The following is a 23,147-nucleotide window of genomic DNA, read 5'->3' as shown; positions in this document are numbered from 1 at the left end:
AGAGTGTGTTTGAGAGGCCGGGTTCAATGAAAGTGGATGTGGTTCTGGGCTGTCGAGCTGTCTATTAATAGGAGGTTTATGCAGCCACACCTCTGCTTGGGTCTTCCACCGCATCCACTACAGAGAACCAGAGGGGCCTTCCTGCACATGGTGTGTTTGTTATAACCGAGAGGAATGCCAGAGCGCAAGTTTGGCGAGAAGATTAATTAAGCTGCAGGTGGGGTCCTCCATATCTGAGCTCCCACAAGATCCCATATTGCAAGAAGAGTTGAAATATCACCAGCTTTTAATGTGATACCCCCCTTTACAACGAGAAAAGAAAACAGGGTCATGGAGGAGGAATGTTAAATATTCTAGATGAAATCAATCTTCAAAGTTATTTGTTGAGTCTTAAGAAGAATGATATGCTTCTAAAGAATTATAATAAAAATGAAACCGACGATTGGACATGCAGATGTTTGAATACTTCTATAATGATATGCATATTTTGTGTTAAACATGAAACAGAATTTAAAACCCATTTTACTTATGAAATGTGACATTTGAGTTAACTTGGAGATTTGATGTGAAAAAAAGTTGGGTGGTATCTTAGTCATTAGGAATTGATTATGAAAGGTATAACAGCCACTACTTAATTATATTTTCATGACTTTAAAGCAATACATCAACAACATTAAAGAGATAGTTGACCTAAAAATGAAAATTCTGTCATTAATTACTCACCCTCATGTCGTTCCAAACCCGTAAGACCTTCGTTCATCTTCAGGACACAAATTAGTTTTCTGAGCTTCCTGCAAAGACAGCAACGGAATTACCACATTCAAGGCCCAGAAACGTAGCAAGGATATAGTAAATAGTCCATGTGACATCAGTGGTTTAATCCTAATTTCATGAAGCTACGACAATCATTTTTTGCGCTAAGAAAACTAAAACAACAACTTTATTCAATGATTTCTTCTCGTCTGGGTCAGTCCACCATGATTCACGAGAATACTCTCATGAAGGGAAGAAAATCGTTGTTATTTTAGTTCTCTTTGCGCACAAAAAGTAGCTTCATAAAATTAAGGTTGACACATGGACTATTTTAACGATGTCCTACTACCTTTCTGGGCCTTGAACGTGGTAGCTCCCTTGCTGTCTATGCAGGGTCAGAAAGCTCTCGGATTTCATCAAAAATATCTTAATTTGTGTTTCGAAGATAAACGAAGGTCTTACGGGTTTGGAACAACATGAAGGTGAGTAATTAGTGACAGAATTTTCTTTTTTGGGTGAACTATCCTTTTACGTGATAAAAGTCTCTCACCAGTCTCTCCACTTCCTGTTCCCGCAGTCTTTCATCCCTCTGTCTCTGATGGTAGTCTTGAAGCTCCTCCTTTCCACTGAGAGAGCTGATGCTGCCCTTTCTCTCCCTGAAGCCACTCGGTGGACCCAGGCCTGCCTTTCCGAACGACTGCCTTCTTTCCCCAAGACCAATCTCCAGAGCTGGTGAGGGACCACGCATGGCTTGCCTGTCCAGTTCCGAGTAGCAGCTGGTGGATGTCAAACTCACCTTCTTGGCCTGGCGGGGGCTGGTGGCTTCTCCTGATGTCATGGTGACATCCGGCGGGGCTACGGTGTGTTTGGTTCCAGGTTTATTGGACAGCGAGATGGAGATTACTTCCGAATTACCATTCTGGTGGTTGGTGCGAGCTGGGCGAGAAAGCTGGCCATCGGGAGACCGATAGCTTGGCAGGAGGGTGAGATGAGTATCGGCAGGTCGATAGAGACGTGGTAGGGAGCGACTGTGTGAGCTCATGCCTGTAAGTGACCCAGCGGAGTACTTTCGTTGCCGTGGAGTGGGTTCGAGTCCTCCATTACGGCCTGCATCTGGGGTGTGGAATCTACGAGACAGACGAGGACTAGAGGGCATGCTGGCTGCACCACTACTGCCCACTGGCGTTGGCGGGAGTGAATCGGTCACATTGGTGGATGAACTGTTCCACATTGAGAGGGCTGAACCTGAAGTCCCAGCATGACGACTGTCTGATGTATTGAGGAGGAGACTATCCTGAGATTGGTTCCGGGTCATGGGTCGAGAATAAGGAAGTGATGCGTCACGCTCTCGAGGGTCGGAACGGCGAGGAGATTGAGGAATGCTGCTGGATGAATGCGCTGGCACTTTGGCAGCAAGTGGTGGCCTTTCGGAGCTGTACAATCGGCGGGTTTGTTCTTGATAGGATATTGGGGAGGACGTGGTGATGGATGACAGCAGATTGGGTGTGGTGGGAGGAGACTGCGTCATGCTAAAGTAGGAGGGGCTTGAGTCCCCATTAGCTCGCAAACTGTTCTCCAACGCCTGCTTCTTTTTTTGTAAAGTGTCCATCAAATCCCGTAGTTCAGAGACAGAGCGCATCCCTCTAGATCCAGAGCCACCCAGACAATGACTGAAGTCGCTGCTGAACTTCAGATAATCTAAAAATAAACAAAAGAAATGTTCTTCAGAAGAATAAACGAGAATTTATTACGAGCAGCTTCGTTTTTGAAAAGGTCAGACTATTACAAGCATGAGAAAGTGGTTACGAGGAGTTATATAACTGTCTGCTTGGTCCTTGTTAACTCCTGGAATTGCTTTAATTGTTTGCAGGAGTATGAGGAGCTCGGACTGCTGTACCTGAGACTCGTTTGACCTGAAACGACCTGGAACCAAAAGACCATCAGTTTTCCCTCAAGGGCCAATAAATTAGGCCTGTCTATCTTGCTGTCCAAGTATTCAATGTGGCGTCACAGCTTGAACTAACACAAACCTAGTCAGTTAAGACATTTTCTAAAAACAGAAACTGACCAAAGTCCAGAATGTGCTAGAAACAGAAACAGAACAAAGTCTACTCTACACAAAACATTGCACAGTGAGGTGAACAAGGAGTACAAAGACACAAAAAAACTTCTTTAATTAACTTAATTTGTTTAACATTTAAAATAACTATAGATGATCCAGGCTAGGAAGAGTTTGGACAAAAGACCTCCATGTTTAATTTGGCCTCTATGTCTGCTCTTCTATCTCCCTCCTTCACAGACACACTTTTCTCATCTGCTTTCTGGACGAGACGTAAGCTTCACTCCGCCACGTGCCAAGACAGCGAAGATCAAAGAAATCCCACTTAAGATGACTGACGTGAATGCTCATAAAACACATAAACCTGCACATTCCAAGAAAAATCCCTTCATCTCTTTAAGGTGCATGTGTGCGTACATTAGGCTGGAGCAGAACTTAAATCATGGAAGAATCTCTCACGTAAAGGTAACGAAGGAAATGGAGCAGAAACCGAAAGCTATATCACAAGGATGACAGGATGGGATGAAAGGCATGCAAGGTCACACAAACTTTATCCATACATGGGGAGGTTCTGGCAAACCATTTAATGACAAGCTTCGCTTTTATGGCTACTGAAAGAAACCGATGCATGCTGGTGTATATACCACACTGGAAAGGCCATCACCCCTATAAACAAACTAGACAGCAACGTAAGGGTTAAAGTTTAACTTATACCAGTATACAAAGCACAGTGAGGCCCAGAGTGTGTGTTTTTCCCAGTTTTGCTATGTACGATGCACTTTGAGTGAATGGGTGCACATTTGTTTATGTGAAGATTCATTCCAGCTGTCTAGCAACACAGTGCGAGTGAGGGAAAGACTGAGAGGAGGTGGCAATGATTTATGTCACTCTACACCTCACTCAAAATGTTCAATCAATCAACAGGGAGAATCCAAGCCACATCTGTGTACAGATCACACATTCCATCAGACAGACTGGCTCCCTGAGTGTGTGTGGGTTTGCTTAGATATACTCTGGCAAAACTACCCTTGGGGATGTATTCAACGGTAAAAGTCATTCATCTAGATGTATACAGTTAAAAAAATGTTAGCGTTTGAGTTGTAGTTAGTCCAGCAATTGTAATTCACTTAAAAAAAATCAAATAAAACTTATTCATTAATGCCATCTTCATATTGCTTAATTTGTGGCACTGAAGCTGCATACCATAAAAATGTGAATAAAAACAACTTTTACAGTTTAATGCTGCACAGGAGGCGGCATAAATCTATTTTTAATTTACGAATTTAGCTAAAGGAAACTATATAATTATAAATAAAATATATTTAAATGCACCTACAAGGCATAAATGCATTTACACAAAAATATTTCAGAAATATAGTTGTGAAATTGTTTTGAATATAATTTTTTAATACAGAAACAATAAAATGAATAAATATGTTTACAGTTAAATAAGTCAATAATAAATAAGTTACAGGTAAAATATGAAAATGCATTTACATAGCATAAAGGCATTTGCTCCAAAAAATAATGTACCTAATGTCGTGGGGGGAAAAAACAAACAAAAAACCACTTTAATTTAAAAATAAAAATATTTTTTAATCTGATACTATAGGCTCAGGTGGGTCAGAGCTGCCATATTTTAAAATGGCTTTTAAGTGCCATTTTTATACAGAAATTGAAGCAGAGATTGCTCCAAGCAGACTTAACTCGGCTGTGTAAAGATGTCTTGTCTGTAAAGTAGACATTAAGCACTCTTAAAAGAATTCTGCTACATCAAAGATTTAGAGGATCCTATTTCAGACTGCAAAAGAGCGGTGATAGATAACTGAAACCATGTATTTTACACACACACACACACACACACACAGAGAAGATCCTCCATGGATGTTGAGCTGGCATGTTGTGATATAGGATACAGGTCATATGTGTGTACAAAAGATTAGTGGTTTCAGTTCCTGAGGGGGTTTGGGTGCATAAGATAGATAGTTAAAGAAGAAAGGTGAAGAGAATGAAGGGAATATGATAACGATGTTAAGGAGGAAAGGTTACCTGTGCTGTAGACCAGCGGAGAGACGGGACTCTTCTGAGGCAGCATGCTTTTCATACGGTTGGCCTCCTCGGGATGGTTAAAGCGAAAGATATAGGACTTACCCAGACAGAGTGTGTAACCTGCAGAGAGAGGAAAATAAACACACACATGGATCAATCTGAGAAAGACCAGATTAGTGTTCACATCACTCAAGTCCATAGTTCATTGAAAACGTGAAAATAATGCTGAAATCTTCTAAACAACACTGAACCCTAGATGGTTCACTTTAAATGAATCTTTCAACCTCATAATTCAGTTACTCTGGTTGTCAGTCAGCATGGTGGCAAATTCTGAATAAGAAAAGCTTGTTTCACCATAAAAACTGATTTATACATCAGTTTTTCCTTATTGTCTCTTAGCAGAGTACTACATCCTGAGGGTCTGGGTCTGCTCTTTCCACTAATCTGAAATCAGAGACCACAGAACGGCAGATGGATGCAAGCCCGGAAAAAAGTCATAGAAAGCGGAATAACAGCTCATGGAAAATATGTAGGACCTCTTTTTCCTCCTCAGTAAAACCCCAAAATATTTGCCTCAGTGTTCTTTTTGCTGTGAGGATCTAGGAGCTGGTGTGAGCGAAAACAATTCCATCAAAAAAAGAATTCTGAATGGGAATGGTCTGTAAATTATCACTGGTTTTCAATGCATGAGCAGCTTTACAAAAGCATAATGAAAGAAACTCATCTAACTCATTATTTAACCAAATTCAACTTCATTTTTTGAGTTAAACAAGACAATATTTTCAAAAAATGAGCTGAAAAGACTTGTTAAATGAGGTAGATCTTCTTACCAGTGCATATGTTTTTCCAGCACTTTTTAGTCACTGATGGAACCACATGCTACAAAGATGAAGAGCTCACTGAATGTCCAATCGTGTGTGTCATTAACATGCCAAACCCTTGACACTCAGTCTCCTAAATCTGTCTCACACATTCCCGGCTTTGGTACACTGGCAGAACATTTCTTCAAAGCTTTCTCTGGACTTCCCTTTAATGCGTCACAGAACAGACAAATACAGCTTGAGCTGTGGGATGTGCTGATTTCATAACACCAGATGGACACAATGTGCAAGGTTAAAACCCTGAGTCAGTCAACACACTTCCATAGGCATAACACGTCCAGAGAAACACTCACGAAACAGAAACATAAACAGGCACACGTGTGCACACGCTTGTAAGTGTTTAGTCTACACAGCTGTGCTCCTAAGGCTAAATAAATACACTTTCAAAAGAACAAAGATGTACACATCTAAGTTTGGCACCCAAGGTGACTGTATTCCAATTCTGTTTCATGTACTTCCATGCAGAATACATTTGTCTAGGTTCATAAAAATGTTTCCAAGACTTTCATAAAAAGATTTTACACTTGTAGTTTATTGCAAGTCTTTTCCTGCCCCACAAATGAATCCACAAACACAGCTGCTGCATCTTATAAACTCTCTCTTCTAAAGTCAGGCTTGGATTAAAAATAAGAGTCCTTTGATCACATAATCAAATGTGCATGTTACTTTATGAACAGTTCCATGCTCAAATTATTGGATTAAACTAGCACCACAAGGAAACAATCTTCTGGCACATATAAAACATTTAATATATCTGTTTAGCACTATAAATTAGAGGGGAGAAACAGTTAAGATCATAGCATGGATATTAGGTAAATGCTATTTGATAATTAAGAAGAAGAAAACCATCATCTGGCCTTTTGCTCAGGAAACATGATGGTCATGTGCTGACATGTGCAAACACTTAGAGAAAACAACAATCACATAGTCAACAATATGATACTCTAAAACAATTTGAGGAATGTATTATAATATATGCATGCATTAAAACCATCTTCATTACTAAAAAATAATGTTTATCATTTGAAGTTAAAAATTTGATTGCCACAATAAATCTAAATCAGCCAAAAAAACATTTTATTATAGTTTAAAATAGTTTTTTATTTTATTATATTATTATTACAGCCCATCCTGCAGCAACAGCAGTCTTTGTACTTGATAATCATTTACATACATCGTGGATTCAGTGTAAAAGTCTAAACCACATATCTAATCAATTTGCTGAGGAAAACGATAAATAAGAAAGGAAAACAAACCTTTTAAGAAGTCCCATTGAGCGAGTACCTCAAAGCACCAGCAGATCTCTGCAGTCAATTAGTGTTTGAAGCCGAAAGCTATGACCCGCGTGCGTTTCACTGTATGATAAACGCTCGCGCGTCTCACGCGACCGCTTCACTTTCCTCCTCTTCTGAGGTCAATGAGAATAACGCAAACGCTCCAAACCCAACCTAAAGGGGTGGTGCTCTTCACAAACTCAAGTAACTACAACATGGGAGGGAAGCCAAGCTGTTACACAGAAGCTGTAACTCGCTGTTAAAAGTAAGTCAAAGCTTTTAGTTTCAACGTTGTCTTACTATGAACACTGGTAATCTCAAAATGTATCCTGTTTGTTAAAGCAAACACTTTAAAAGTAAGTGAAAGGGGCGAATTAACCCTACCCCCTCTATTTTCTTTGTCTACCTTCTCAGAGATAAAGTTACCTGAGAGGAACCCTATTGAACAACTTGAGAAGAAACAACCTATAAAATGTAGATTATAGAATCAACCAAGTTTGCATTTTTCCCCAAGATCTTTGTACAGCCCTCTGCAGGATTTGCCTGTTGAGTAATAATTTGTGCAACTCTGACTGAAATCAATTGAAATCCATTTTTCCTCTTGCACAAGACGGAGCATAATCTTGTTCAGTTTTCTGACCTCTCCACATCACCATGTGCATGTCAGCACAAAACTCTCAGTGTGCATCAATCATGATGCTGTAGAGACAATCTGATTTCATTCTGGCTCAAAAGTCAATAGTATATATATAAAAAAAGTAGTATGTATAAAATAACACGTGCTTAAAATATTATAAATTGGACCCCCTTCTAAAATGTTAAAGCATCTATTTGCATGTACTGTATATGGACCCACTTATATATTGTTTCTGATATTAATTTGTTGAATTAACAAAAATTACTAGAATACAAGAGAAATATTTCAATTCAATGTAGAAATTTTTTAAAATCATATATATATATATATATACATATATACACACACACACAGGTGCATCTCAATAAATTAGAATGTTGTGGAAAAGTTCATTTATTTCAGTAATTCGACTCAAATTGTGAAACTCGTGTATTAAATAAATTCAATGCACACAGACTGAAGTAGTTTAAATCTTTGGTTCTTTTAATTGTGATGATTTTGGCTCACATTTAACAAAAGCCCAGCAATCACAACAAATTAGAATACTTCATAAGACCAATAAAAAAAAAACATTTTTGCTGGCCAGTCAACCACACCAACACCATGGTCATTTAGCCAACTTTTGGTGCTTTTGGCAGTGTGGGCAGGTGCCAAATCCTGCTTAAAAATGAAATCAGCATCTTTAAAAAGCTGGTCAGCAGAAGGAAGCATGAAGTGCTCCAAAATTTCTTGGTAAACGGGTGCAGTGACTTTGGTTTTCAAAAAACACAATGGACCAACACCAGCAGATGATATTGCACCCCAAATCATCACAGACTGTAGAAACTTAACACTGGACTTCAAGCAACTTGGGCTATGAGCTTCTCCACCCTTCCTCCAGACTCTAGGACCTTGGTTTCCAAATGAAATACAAAACTTGCTCTCATCTGAAAAGAGGACTTTGGACCACTGGGCAACAGTTCAGTTCTTCTTCTCCTTAACCCAGGCCTCTGGCGTTGTCTGTGGTTCAGGAGTGGCTTAACAAAAGGAATACGACAACTGTAGCCAAATTCCTTGACACGTCTGTGTGCGGTGGCTCTTGATGCCTTGACCCCAGCCTCAGTCCATTCCTTGTGAAGTTCACCCAAATTTTTGAATCAATTTTGCTTGACAATCCTCATAAGGCTGCGGTTCTCTCGGTTGGTTGTGCATCTTTTACTTCCATACTTTTTCCTTCCACTCAACTTTCTGTTAACATGCTTGGATACAGCACTCTGTGAACAGCCAGTTTCTTTGGCAATGAATGTTTGTGGCTTACCCTCCTTGTGAAGGGTGTCAATGATTGTCTTCTGGACAACTGTTAGATCAGCAGTCTTCCCCATGATTGTGTAGCCTAGTGAACCAAACTGAGAGACCATTTTGAAGGCTCAGGAAACCTTTGCAGGTGTTTTGAGTTGATTAGCTGATTGGCATGTCACCATATTCTAATTTGTTGAGATAGTGAATTTGGTGGGTTTTTGTTAAATGTGAGCCAAAATCATCACAATTAAAAGAACCAAAGACTTAAACTACTTCAGTCTGTGTGCATTGACTTTATTTAATACACGAGTTTCACAATTTGAGTTGAATTACTGAAATAAATGAACTTTTCCATGACATTCTAATTTATTGAGATGCACCTGTGTGTGTATATATATATATATATATATATATATATATATATAGATATATATAGATATATATAGATATATAGATTTCAGTATTCTTTCAGAGCCAAAATCTGTTTTCAATAGTAGGATTTCTGCTGTTTACATACCAGACACCTTAGTCAGGACTAGATAACTACCCAACAGATTCACATAGTATGGAACAGTCTAATAATAGATTGAGTCTGACACCAATCAAAGATTTTGCCAATCAAATGAAGTTTTGTCATTGCCTGGGGCGAAGTGACAGCACTTGTTGCGTCACAGTGAGTGGAGGAGGTGGAACAGACCTCTAACTGAGCTCTGCTGATTATTACCAGCCCTGTAGCTCACGTGCGCTCTGTTTTAATCTAATTGACTCAAAGCATTTAGAGTCAGGGGAGGTTAGCCTCAAATATGCCTCTATTTCTCATTTACAGAGCATCCTTTTATAACTAGCATGTGGTTTCTTTTTGCAATACAGATGTATAAGTTGTGGGGGAAGTCGTGGCCTAATGGTTAGAGAGTCGTACTCGTAAGTGTGCATCAACACGCACACCTACAATTCTCGGGCCGGCAGGAAATGTAGGTGGGTGTGTGTACAATTGAGTGAACGTACAGCGCTCCACCTCAATACCACGACTGAGGTGCCCTTGAGCAAGGCACCGAGCCCCCAACTGCTCTCCGGGCGCTGCAGCATAAATGGCTGCCCACTGCTCCAGGTGTGTGTTCACGGTGTGTGTGTGCTCTTTGAATGGGTTAAATGCAGAGCATGGGCAGAGCATCTGAGTATGGGTTACCATACTTGGCCGTATGTCACGTCACTAAACTAAACACTAAACTATAAAATATTCAAAAACAGAAAGAAATTTGTCTTCATTTGCATCACAGTCGTGCCTATTGACAGTCCCTCCCACAGAAACAAAGACAGAAGCTGAGGACACATTTCGCAATCCCGTCAATATTTGCACTTCATGACTAAAAGTGTCAGAATAAGTCCGGTAAATGTTTATCTGACTCGCTCTCACTGAGATGCGAAAGAAAATAAGCATAGAGAATGATGGATCATTTGTTGAGGAACTCGGTGAGGCTAAAGAATGCAGGAATTATGGGAAAATACAACATTGGGGAAGAAAAGCTGAGCTCGGTAGCTCACTCTAACACTTCTGGAAGCTCTGAGTCACAGTGTCGCATTAAGAAAAGATCCAAAACCACACCAATTAAACTCTGTGTGACGTCCAAAACCAAGACCCTGCTGGAAAGACACATTATGCATTTCCAATACAAAACGCACTTCATTCCCAGGTCATAAACCTCTTCCCCTTTTCATTTACTCAGACACTGTGTTTTCCAAAGTAAACAAACAAACATGCATGCTGTAAATGCATTTTCACTGAAGCGCTATCATATTGCGGTTACCTTGCGTGAGTTGTGTGGGTCTGGTAACAGGAACTCCATCGAGTGAACACAGGTGTCCGCATGGGTCAAGAGTGACGACCCCTCCTCTGTTCTCAATCCTGCAGTGTTCTGCTTCAATGCCGAGACCCTCAATAGTGATGTCCTGAGGTACAGGGGCATCGTCACGGCCTATGCATGTTACTCCTGTAATAAAAAGCAATTCAATTTGTAACTGTAAGTGAAAGCTTTTAGCGCCGCTGTGTGTTTGATTTAAATTAATGTTGACTGCAAGAAATGTAATATTGTAAATACATATGTCTGCAGTGTGGTAATCTATATTTAATCAGTTCATCCATAAATCCTGCATATTGTTCTGCTGTTAGTTCGACTGACAGGTTTGAACTTCATTGCCAAAATATTCTCGCCAACTCTGAGGCTTTACTTTTTACCTCCTGGGGGCTTTTTAAATTGAATTTTGATGAAATTGTACACTTGAAGTAGGTTTTTAGAGTTGTCAGTGATTTAAAAGCAATGTTAAGGTAAATCGTGGCTAGGGCTCCAGACTAAATATTATTAAGCAAAAATATTCTAGGGGTTTATTTGGGGTATATTTGGTATAAATTTAGTAAAAAAAAAAAAAAAAGAATTGTTTAAAGATGATACCCTGTCTTACAAAAAAGTTGTCACATCAATATACTAAATAACCAATACTATTTAGTTTCAATACATTTTTTTACATTAATTTCCAATAATTAAATTTTTTTTAAATAATTCTTCTTAATAATTTCAATAAAACTGTGTTGTGAATATGTATTTTTCATTACATGGTGTCATATGAACAACCAATCAATAAAAGGACTCAAATCTATCACAGTAACAGTTAATTTTGAATCAGACATAACTATAAAATGACTCGGTTAGGGAGACACTTGTAAACTATTTGTTACTTGTGAAGTAACGCTTCTGAATGATTTTAACCTATGAGTTTGAAACCATTTTGTGATTTTAAAAAAACAAAAACAAATTTATGATTGATTCAAAAGAATCAGTTCATAGGAGTCATTTGTTTGTGAATTGGACTCTACGGCTTACGCTTGTGAGTTTGTTGAATGCAGGAAACCCTTGTTTGGGCTCTTGACATTTGACAAAAATGCATCCAAAGTCATCTGGATTGTCGCCAGTGACAAAATGATTTAAAATGATTTAATTGGGGGGTTTTTTCTTCATTTTTGACAATTTTAGTCACTGTTTGGAGACTTGTTCCTGGCATGGAGATGAACTGTTCCAAGGAATGGTGTGTGCTTCTGTTTTACATTTCCACTCTTCTTTGACCTCGGCTGGCTCACACACTCAACCAGTGACGCAAATCACCCCCTTACAGCTTTACTTCAACACCTCACAGTCTATTACTAACAGATATGGTCAAATATTTGCTCTTTTTATATCAAAACATAATTAGACTGCCTCGAAATAGCAAGTTTAAATCAGTCTTTGTGTGTGTTTGGCACTATGCCGGTACTGTAATACTTGTGACTTTATTACTCCATCCCACTGGGAGGAAGTCAGCTTGACTCCTTGTCCTGTCTCTATTCTGATAGGTTGCACATTTCCTGCACCATTCTCAGATTGCATTCCAACGTTTACCATGGTGACCGTGATAAGAGGGGCGAGGAATGAGCAAGGGCCATATGCACAGACATGGTGTCATTAGAACAAGTCTGACACCTGTGTGTAATCAGAGACAGGTGGGTCCTTCTTACTGCTTATTTAAGGTAAAAATGAAATGAGATGCACTGGGTTCCGGCTTTACATCATATCCTTCCGCCCTCTTCCTCTATGATAACCTAAGTGCACTAACAATAAAAGCCACATGCATCCACTGTTTCATGAAGGCACAAATAAATTGAGGGGCTTATTTACAGGTCTATTCTTTGCAGGCTATTGTTCATGGTTATTTGGGTTTGTGTGTGAGGGAGGGAGATCGGGAGATAGACTCAAACAGAGAGATAAAAAGCACATACCCTCCTTTAGAGGTAGTAGAGTTATGGCTACACTGAGTCTTCCGCTGCCCAGGCTGACCAGGTGAGGGGTCGTGGTTTGTACCTTCAGTCCTTTTCCTGTGTCAATCAGGTCCAGTGGTGGACTCTAAAACAGTGCATTACAGCTTATTAACAGTTCCTACTTCAAAGAACAGAAGAACAAATGGTCCACTAACCTTAGGAGAACCGAGGCTCTGCTCTGACTCCGGTACGAGGACACTCGCCCGGCAGTTTGGCTCTGTATCCTGTACCACACAAGAAGAACAATATGTTTAAACATATACATACCTGTTATATAATCATCAAAGGGCTTTACAGACCTTTAAAGACTTAGCTCCTCAGGAAATATGATGTGTACTTAACCTAAATAGTTAACCTAAAACATTTATATGCAATATGCAATTTTCACTGTTTCGTAAGTGGAGCACAAATACAAATTTATTTTAAACAAAAATTGAATGCAAACAAACACTGACCCAAAAATTCCTTCTATACTCCATGTGTTAATCAATGCAGTATATGTGAATTGATTTTATTATTGCTCTGGTGGAGGAAAATATTTTTCTGTATATAATGAGATAAATTTAGATTTGTGGATTCACAACACCTGCAGTAAAGTGCATGAGTACTTTTATAATATTGATACATTTTTCAATTCTATTTTATATTGTGTTTTTTTTTGTATTTTTTAGAGATTTCTTAGTATGGAAAATAGCAGCAAGATCAGTGAATTCCTTCTTCTGTGTTCCAAAATGAATACTATATGAGTATGGAAAAGCATGAAGGTAAAGTAAATATCGACAAGAATGCAATTTTAGGGTTAACTAACCCCTTAAAATTACTCTAAAAAGTTCTAATCAATTGTCCTTCCACTATACCTGTATGATGTATAGAAAATTATACTTTAATATTTACTCCAACAAGATGGTTTAGATCATTTAAAGTCAACATTAGCAAACAATTGCTGGTTATATATCAGTTCTAGCTTGAACACCATTGTGTGAATCCAGATAAGAAAAAAGCTATTATGTTTAATGGCACTCCAGTAAGAAGATAGGTACTGCAAAGACACTCACAAACAGCCTCTGAGGGCCATAAACATCAGAGCGAACATACTCACACTCTCTAATCCAGCAGCCACACGTAACATAGTTTGGAATGTGTGTGAAAACAAAACAAAAAACAGAGTGAGAGTAAAAGGCAGGAATGTTCCATGCCTATTATTTCCCACGAGTCACTGGGAGTGTTTGGCATACCATGCCAATGGAGATACAGTGAGAAATGGCCTTTGCTTTGGTCCTGCCATCCCAGATTTGCAGTTACCATAGAGAGGGGCTTATGATGTAGCCAAAAGTATTTGTACACTTGAGACACAGTTAAACTGTAATAATTTCATTGCATTAAAAACTAAATATCAAACCATGTGGTTGTAAATGCCAAATGCTCCTGGACTGCAGAACTAGTTCCAATATGATTTTTAGTGAGGTCAGTTTGACTCATTTTTCATAATATAAGCCCTTTTTTTCTTAAAGGTTTCCGAAACTTTTTTCAGGTTCTCCAGACCTGAAAGCAGGAATTGCATGTGCCATTCCCGCTCAGCCTGAAAGGAACATCTGACCATTACCGCCTCACGCTGTTCCCATTTCCTCAGATACAAAACTGACTTCCTGAATGAGGTCATTGCTGTTCAAACACCCTCATTTCCAATCCACAGGGTCCAATCGGAGTGCACCTACATCCATGCTTTTATACTACTGTTTGCCATGTTAGTAACATGTTAGCAGTACAGTTATGTTCGTACGTTTATACACTGGGAATCTGTAAGATTTATATTTAAAAGTAATCATAAAAATGGCATTTTATTTTATCATTTTTTTTAGCACTGCCCTAATATAGCTATGTGATAAAACATTTAATAAGCAAACAAACAAGGATTGCGAAATATGTACAACTTTTTAGGCCTGCTTAAGTGAACTAATTTTGAAAAGTTTGAGGTCGGTAAGTTTAAAAAAAAAAAAATTATGCTTTTGAACGAAGCATCTTTTGATTACCAAGGCTGCAATTATTTAATCAAAAATAGGTATTATATAAATATTATAATAATATTGCAATTTAAAATAATTAAAAACAATTTAATAAAACATACTTTAAAATAATTTAATAAATCAAATATTTTGTAACATTATAAATATATATTTTTGTCACTTTCGATCAATTTAATGCAACCTTGCTAGTAAAAGTAATAATACATTTTTTTTAAATCATACTAACCCCAAACTTTTGAATTATAGTGTATTTAGATAAGGTTATTTATACTATAAACTCGCTTGATTTAAAGTGAGCAGAAATTAAACAGCACTGCACACTAATTAAAACGGCGGTTAATTCACTTAAAAAAGGTCAACTTTAAGTTCTTAAAGTCCTTTTGGATATTTAAGACCCTAAGTTCACGTCTGGCCACATCCCAAGAGGGCACTTGACAATAACACGACCTACTTTATAGCTCAACAACAACTGCACATGAACCATAAACCCCTTCCTCAACTTTCTTTGCCCTCTTTCCTGACAGGTAGACAGGCATGTTCCTGCAGGAATGTCCCAGTGTTTTGCTTTTGAGAGCTACTTTGGTATGTCACCTCAGGATCAAAATACCATCTACATTCCTCTCTAGTACCTCTCCATCCAATCAGCTCTTGGGATTATAGATGTGGGCAACTGTGGGGCGATAAGGGCAGGTTTACTGTTTAAACACTGATCTTTGTTAGATGACCCTGACTATGACTTTAATCATCAAGACCTCTTGATTCAGGGAGAAGCTGCAATGTTCAGGCATGTTCAGACAACAAAGCCAGACGGTTAATAAAGACTGCGGAGGGTTATTTACATGCAGGAAAGAAATCAAATGGGGGAAGGAAGAGGGGGAGAGTGTTAATTTGAAAACAACATTTATTTTATGAGCCACTGAGACAGGATTAAAGATAAGACTGTGGAGCCAGACTCGGAGAGAAAAACAGAACATTGAGACTTTAGATCTATGATGAAGAAACAGAAGAAGCAGGCAAGGCCAGAATTTGACACAAAGGGCTTTTTGAGTCCTTGTGTTTTACGCAAGACATGATGTGGGAGGACATTCCTGACGACTCCATCGACTCAGCTGTAACGCACATGGATGATCAAAGAAGGATCACACATTCAAGTCTCACCCAGAGTTGCAGGACGGGTGGTGACAGCCACACACAAGGTTAGCATTTCGGCGGACGGGTGGGAGATTTAAAAAGGGAAACGGTCTGTCAACCTCCCCTGTTTTCATTCCTTTCCCTCATCAGATCTAACAAGAACGCTGGCAGAAACACGGTCGCTTTCCAGGCCATTTCCAAATGCATTTGGCGTAGGCTGATCTTGGTTGTGATGGTCGGGTTCATCGTTCTGCCCTATATGGGCTGTGTTCGGAATGGAATACTAGCTTACTATTCACTGTGTAGCCTATTGCCACCCTTAAAAATAAAAGTTCTTTATTGGCAACTATGGTCCCATGAAGAACCTTTAACATTCATGGGACCTTCATTCACTGAAAGGTTCTTTGGGGTGAATAGTTCTTAGAAGAACCATAGAAGAATCTGGATCTTCTATGGTTCTTCTGTGAAAATCCCTTTTTGGAACCTTTATTTTAAGGGCTCTGCTATTATTTATCAATTGTAGGCATTATAGTACAATAAAAATGTTAAATATTAGCATGCTATATTGTTGTCATATGACCTCGTTAAAAGTGAGCAAATGTGTTGTATATGGCACATTTTGGCAAATGTGTTGTATGCAGTGCATACATACTGCTGGAATAGTACAGTAATATTTAGCGCCACAGCAAAATAAATCAGTAGTGATATAATGTCTTCACTACGGTGGCCGAGAGAGCTCAACGCGCTGCAACTTCAGAAAACACGTGCAAATAAAAAAAGCACCAGCAAATCAAGAAAACATCTTCATCAGTTTGACAGCAGGTGCTGCAACTACTCACAACACAACCAAACAAAGAAACGCACTGCAAATAAAATTCTTTATTTGGTTGTGTTGTGAGCATTTGCAGCGCGCGCGTTGTCAAATTGATGAAGTTGTTTTCTTAATTTGCAGGTGTTTTTTCTATTTCCTGCACGTTGAGCTCTCTCGACCACCGTACTTCACAGAATGAATGCAAAAACAACATCCAATGTGAGCCAGCTCAATTCACTAAACAAGTAACTCTTATGAACCAGTTCTTTTTAGTGAATCAGCAACATGCAGCTTGAGCAGTGTAGTCTGATTCATGAACAAATGACTCTTGTGAGCAAGTTCTTTTTAGTGAATCTAAACTGTACATCGTGTCCAGTGTAGCCTGAGTTACCAACAAATGACTCTTACAAGCCTGTTCTTTTAAATGAATCAAAATTGTACAGCGCAAGTGTAGTCTGATTCCTGAACTAATTAATGTTACTGAATTAACATCTGACTCACTAAACTGATTGTTATAATTATTTTCAGTGATGTCCATGTCGAAATGAAACTTTCAGATTTGCAACGATCTCTAACATAGAATAAATGAAGGGATATTCATATATAGCCTTAGATGCAAGAAATGTCATGAATGCAGGCTTTGTGTTGGCTCTGAAATTATAGTGCCATGTTAAAGAGATACTTTGACATGTTTGCCTTTTATTAGGGGTCATCAACTTTTGATTAAAGGTCACGCACTCGCCTTTTTAACAATGTCAGCATAGAAAACCCATCTGATCTCTCAAAGGTGGCGAAGCAGCGCTGCTTATTTAGTCCAGTCTGTCACATGTGACAATGATCTCATTGTGCCTGGACCTCAGCTTAATATGGGATTCTCTTTATGGCATGCAGCTCATTTACGAAGGGTTGAAGCAGCCCCCTTGCTTCCCCTGGACACACTCAATGATGCAAGATCTTTTAGGTAGACAAACCACTCTCTGTTCTGAATTTCCTCCCCTTCTGGTCTTTCACTGACTATCAGGCCACTGAAAATCATTATGTTGCATTAGGAGGGTGATATTAATGCGGTTATGTTTAAAAATAACAACAGTTAACTATAAAGACCATAATTGTGACCGCAATTAGGAACATTTTGTAGCGGTAGGGGGCGAATGTGACTTGCAGATATTTTGTTTGTTTTTTCAATTAAAAACGTGAGGAACTGAATAAATAATTGGTCTAATGCAAGATTTCAAAAATTGTCTGAAAAAACATATTAAGACCTTTTAAATCATTAGCCTCAAATTCCAAAGTTCTCAAATGAAAGTGTGGAATGTTGTTACAGCTGCAGGAATAAGAACCGTAAGGAAATCCACATTAGGCTGCAAAACCATATGTAATATTATTCTAACAGTATTCCTCTAAAGCGCAGATTTCTTTTACAATAATATGTAGAGCTTTTTTTTTTTTTACACATAAAGCCAATTTAAACAGTCAGTCTATTTGAAAACTTGTTGAATTTTCTACATTGTACAAGTTAATGTTTTTCAGTTTATTTTAACAAAACTTTGACATTAACACTCATTACCCTAAAACCCCTTGTTTATCATTAACGGTACATAATATAATTGTATATATGTGTAATATATGTAGAAATTTGTGTTTGAAGATGAAAGTAATGTACTGTATTTATTTCAATGATATTCAATTTGATATATTTTGTATTTTAATTATGCAACATTTAATTCTATATATAAAATACTACAAATGTTAGGAATATATTTTATATTTTTTCAGATATAATTTTATTAGGTTTTGCATTTGAATATATATTTAGACATTATCAAAGACTTCTTCAGTGTAAGACAATTTAGACTTTTCTAATCGTCTGATTTGTGTACATATACTGTAGCAAGTGCCACAAAAGTCATACCAAAAGTTTCGTACCATTGAGATGAAGTAAAAAAAAACAATTACAGAACATAAAATGTCACCAGATGGTTGAAAATGTTGTTTTCTTGCCGCAGAGGTTATACTGATTGCCAGAATCATCACTCAGCACAAGTGATTACTGTCTTTGTAACATCTGCACCATCAACAACCTGGAGTCAGCTGGATCACAGGTTAACACACCTGAGCCCAATTGTATGTTGAGTGACAAGTCCACTGTTTTCACAACTATAGCATGTGGTTCACTTATAGCACTATAGCATTCCACTTTTATTTTTATTTATTTATTTATTTTTATCCTCTCACAATGACTCATGAAATAATTGCTGCTCTTATGCAAGTAACATTAACAATTGTGCTCTGAGTGTCATAGACTTTACAACCATAACATCTGGTTTGAGGGTTTTAATGCTGTTGTTTGTGCACAGATGGGTCATTTAAGTCAAATAAAACAAAAACAATGCACAAACTATAAACCTCAAATCATTTGTTTGGTTCAGTTTGATTATTCTTTGTTCAATCAAGCATCTCATGGCACTAGTTCCTTACCTGTTTGCTTTCAGATTGTTTAAAAAAATGGGCTGTTTCACTGTCACTTGTGTTTGATGTTTACTGTATGATGCCTATCTCTCAGTTCAGAGTCATGATTCAGTGCTCATGATGAAGTCAACAGACAAAACACATCTAGACCCATGCCATGACTTGTGCCAAGAGTCGATCATAGATTAAGTTAAATACTGCGGTCAAAATAAACCTTATCAATCATATTTATCAGTATTTAACTTACCAGACATTAGACATAAGCTAACAATTAGGGACACTTTTAAAAAGAAGATGATTTCAGTTCATTTGGTATTTACATGAATCATTTGTTTAGTTTTTCTTTAACAGAGAAGACTGACTGAAGGTTGGTCACTATGATAGAAGAGGAATTTTAGGTGTCATAACCAAACTAATCAGTATTTGTGATTTTTTTTAAAATCTAGAAATATAATGCTTAAGTTTAATAAATTTAAATGTCATTATCATGACGCATCACTATCATCACATGGAATTTTAAAAATCCACGCATTCCCACATACGGTATGTGTATAAATATATTACACAGATAAGTCATATAGACTGAAAGATATTGATCTTCCAGTATTTCAAGTAAATATCCCTAATTAAAGAATCACCCAGTTAAATATAGACCGAGACACCGTGCGCTTATTTCGAGTTACTAAAAAGAACAGCTTTCTATTAATTAGCTAAAGTTTTATTTTAAGAACTATTTTGAGTAGAACATTAAAAAGTCTCACCATTGCTGAAACGATGTCTGTCATCTTGAATGGCAGCTCCAAAGACACTTATACTGAAGGTGCGTATAGCGCTCTTCACCAAATATCCTGTGCGCTTCCAAATGACAGAAAGAAAAGAACATCAAGTCTATTCAATATTTCCCTTTCTCTGTAAACTCCAAAAGCTCCGCCGAACGTTATTGACAAAGTTGAAAACAAGGACTCTGTTACAAATAACTATTTTTCAAAGAAATGAAGCAAGTCCTGTGGCTCTTTGGTGACTTCAAGGCGCTGTCCTGTCGCTCTTGGCCAGCGGCGACTCCGCCGTGCTGTGGAATGCGCAACAGCTGGAACTAGACCGTGAGCTGAAGTGCGCATGCGCACTGGAGTTAGCGGCGCGTGCAGGTCAGCCAGCACTGACAGCTCACTGGTTCTTGTGACATGGGACTAAACATTCACCTGCCTTTTAGTTTTTAAAAGCAACAATTTGAAATGAACCAGAGATTATTGATAGAATGTTACAACAATATTAACACAAACGTAGCCTACGATTTTATCAAAATGTTGACATTAAAATTACATACGAAGGCCTATATAAGTCTTCTAGGTTTATTTGTTATGTGCTATTCTTATGTCTTAAGTCATATTTTCTGCTTTGCTGTGTGCAAAGCATGCATTTATTTGTCACTCATTCCTATTTATTTCTCCTAGTCTCTTGCAGTGTCATTCCTCACCTTCATCCTTATCCTACATCAAGGGAATTGTGAGTATATTATTGTTTAGTATTCTGTATAATATGGATGTATAATGCAATTTTATATGATGAGTACAAACTTTTCTTGCAAGTTTACTTGGCCAGTTCTTGAATTCTGATTTGAATAGGCCTATATCAAATACCAAAAAGAGGATTTTCTCCTCTCACAAATTAATTACAAGTTAAGCTGTCAACTAAAAATATACACAGTGAAACAATTTGTTTATTTAAGATACACAGTCTACAACATGTGTCATAAATTCACACCCACCGCCGTTCACACCCAACATCCAGTTTGTGATTATAGAGGTCATGTGTGGCTGAAATCTTTTGGTAAACAGGATGCTCAGGCGCACGCTCCTCCAGTTTTCTTTATCTCCGAAACAAGACGAATGCCATTTACCAAATAAATAATTCAGTAGTGTAACTGATGCTGTTATTTCTAAAAAAAAAAAAAAAAGAGCTTGGAATCACCTGCACCGTGCATGTATGTTTGCCTAAAATGCCATCAAAAATGCATCATTAATTTGTATAGTTCCTAAATGAGCTGCATGGACAAACAGAGGAATGGTGAGTTGGATGACCTTTGGTCAGTTCACAGATGGCCCATACAGCCTCCCTTCACCTTGGAGACTGGGAGAACCCAGCAGAACCCTCAAACAAAGAGACAGAAGCTACGAGCGTTAAGCCAGTTACAAAAAAACACTGGAAGAAGTCCACTGTACCCACAAGGCCACAGCGGCGTGTAATTACCCTGCAGTTAGTGTCCCTTTATATAAGTTACTGTATTGCTGCCGACATGGAAAAAAAACACAACCCCTGACATTCTTTCAGGACCTGGAATGAAATAAAAAGTGGGAGTGAACAAAAGGAGAGGCGAGAGTGTGAAAGAAAGGATGGAGAGAAGGAATTCTGTTTGTTAAGGTCTTAAAAAGACCATTGGTGCACACTTTCACGGAAAGAACAAAGAATGTCATAGTTTCAAAATGCAGCTGGCCAGGTCTCTATGCCTTGAGCTTCTCAAAAATTTGGCAAGATGTTTTTTAAGGCTTGGTGTTACATGTCAAATCACTGATATAAAGTCCAAATGTCTGACCACAAAAATTCCACTAATTTTTGGAACGGATTGATCATAGGCCCCCTTGATCTGAGCTGACACACCTTCAGAGCCAAAATTATCCACAAATAATGCCTTTTTTCACTCCTAAACTGAGGTGCATATGCTCGGATCAATGAGGCCTGTGATCAACCCATTCCATAAAGAAATATAAATCCTGTACAGTTTGAAAAGAAAACAAGTTGATTAAAAGACTGAATCCAAGATTTGGTGATAAATATAGCATAATGAGAGATTTACAAGCAATTGTTTTTGACCAGAACACCAAATTAGGTAAAGCACAGCACAAGGGTTAAACATGGGCATTTTCAGGATTTTGGAACCTTTAAAACACAGCAACATCATGATGCAAAATGATTAAGAATTATTGAATATTTTGCATTATTTCTAGGGTACTAATCAAATTAGCAAATTTGTGACATCGTGTGACTCCTTTGTACAGACAGTCAGATGTTCTTGCTTCTGTTGAAGCTCATTAGATTATCTGAAATCATTCTGGAGAACATGATCATCAGATTTTTCAGAAATGTATGGGTTTCACACTGTAAAAAGTGATGTTGACTTAACTTAAAAAAATTGAGGAAACCCGTTGCCTTAAAATTTTTAAGTAAATGATAATTAAAAAAATAAGTTAATTGAATTGTCAAGTTCACTTAACTTTTTTTAAAATTATTATGTACTTTCCTTAATTTTTTTAAGTTACGTCAACTTTCACTTTTTACAGTGCAGAGACTTTCAATGTAACTTTTCACTCACATTGTGATGCTGAGAATATAATTTATAAAGAAATGAAAAAATAAATGAGAAAAATGCAAATGCATAGAGCATTTTGGGACCTTACGATATGTCTTCTGGTTCAAAATTTGGCTGCATTTCTCATTTGAAATTCAATATCCAAACTGAAAAACTGAAGGGGAAACATTCCCTTTACGATAACGGCGGTGCAAAAAAACTGTGATTTTAAAGCCAAAGAGAAAGAGAACAGCTGTGCTGATTAGATCGGTCTCTATTTTCTTTCTCTCTTCCTAAATACCTTCATGCTTTGAGCACATAATTTTTTCTTCATTTTATTCAAATGCTCTGTGTGGACTCGTTCACATGCTCCTGATCATTATCTGATCCCATCCCAGAGAACACAGAAAACACTCACTGGAATGTGGACATGGTCACAGGGAATTGCAGGTGTGGAAGATCTTGCCCTCTGAAAGGCCCTAGATGTGCAGACACTGTCACTGTTTCTGTGAATACTGGTAAGAACATTTTTTTTTTTTTTTTAAATACTGAAGAGCATTAAAATAAGCCGAGATTAAGAAAAAAAATAAAGAA

General features: G+C 37.9%; 1 protein-coding gene and 1 long non-coding RNA gene across 14 annotated transcripts in view; one reads left to right on the top strand and one right to left on the bottom strand.

The window, feature by feature from the left end:
* phldb2b (pleckstrin homology-like domain, family B, member 2b) overlaps window positions 1–20,304 on the bottom strand; it is a 42,731-nt gene extending 22,427 nt beyond the window's left edge. For 5 of the 8 annotated variants that reach the window (XM_058764718.1, XM_058764721.1, XM_058764723.1 and 2 more), the window contains exons 1-6: window positions 19,972–20,303; window positions 12,931–12,999; window positions 12,737–12,860; window positions 10,737–10,919; window positions 4,862–4,981; window positions 1,304–2,451 (exon numbers count right to left, since the gene is read on the bottom strand). In XM_058764718.1, the coding sequence (XP_058620701.1) occupies window positions 1,304–2,451; window positions 4,862–4,981; window positions 10,737–10,919; window positions 12,737–12,860; window positions 12,931–12,999; window positions 19,972–19,995 (1,668 nt within the window). In that variant the 5' untranslated portion in view covers window positions 19,996–20,303. Of the gene's footprint in view, window positions 1–1,303; window positions 2,452–4,861; window positions 4,982–6,998; window positions 7,160–10,736; window positions 10,920–12,736; window positions 12,861–12,930; window positions 13,000–19,971 lie in introns of those variants that run through there. The other 3 variants (XM_058764722.1, XM_058764726.1, XM_058764725.1) reach the window with 3 other exon arrangements.
* The window catches only part of LOC131532900 (uncharacterized), a 31,862-nt gene continuing 15,858 nt past the window's right edge, over window positions 7,144–23,147 (top strand). For 3 of the 6 annotated variants that reach the window (XR_009268993.1, XR_009268996.1, XR_009268998.1), the window contains exons 1-9: window positions 7,144–7,281; window positions 11,958–12,009; window positions 12,314–12,460; window positions 13,447–13,539; window positions 14,307–14,430; window positions 15,324–15,381; window positions 18,748–18,865; window positions 20,662–20,713; window positions 22,952–23,071. This is a non-coding gene — a long non-coding RNA (uncharacterized LOC131532900). The remainder of the gene's footprint in view (window positions 7,282–11,957; window positions 12,010–12,313; window positions 12,461–13,446; window positions 13,540–14,306; window positions 14,431–15,323; window positions 15,382–18,747; window positions 18,866–20,661; window positions 20,714–22,951; window positions 23,072–23,147) is intronic. The other 3 variants (XR_009268994.1, XR_009268995.1, XR_009268997.1) reach the window with 3 other exon arrangements.

This window comes from Onychostoma macrolepis, chromosome 24, assembly GCF_012432095.1.
Source record: "Onychostoma macrolepis isolate SWU-2019 chromosome 24, ASM1243209v1, whole genome shotgun sequence".
NCBI classification, from domain to species: domain Eukaryota; kingdom Metazoa; phylum Chordata; class Actinopteri; order Cypriniformes; family Cyprinidae; genus Onychostoma; species Onychostoma macrolepis.
The sequence above is the reverse complement of the archived record's forward strand: the minus strand, read 5'-3'. Positions and strand labels throughout refer to the sequence as shown.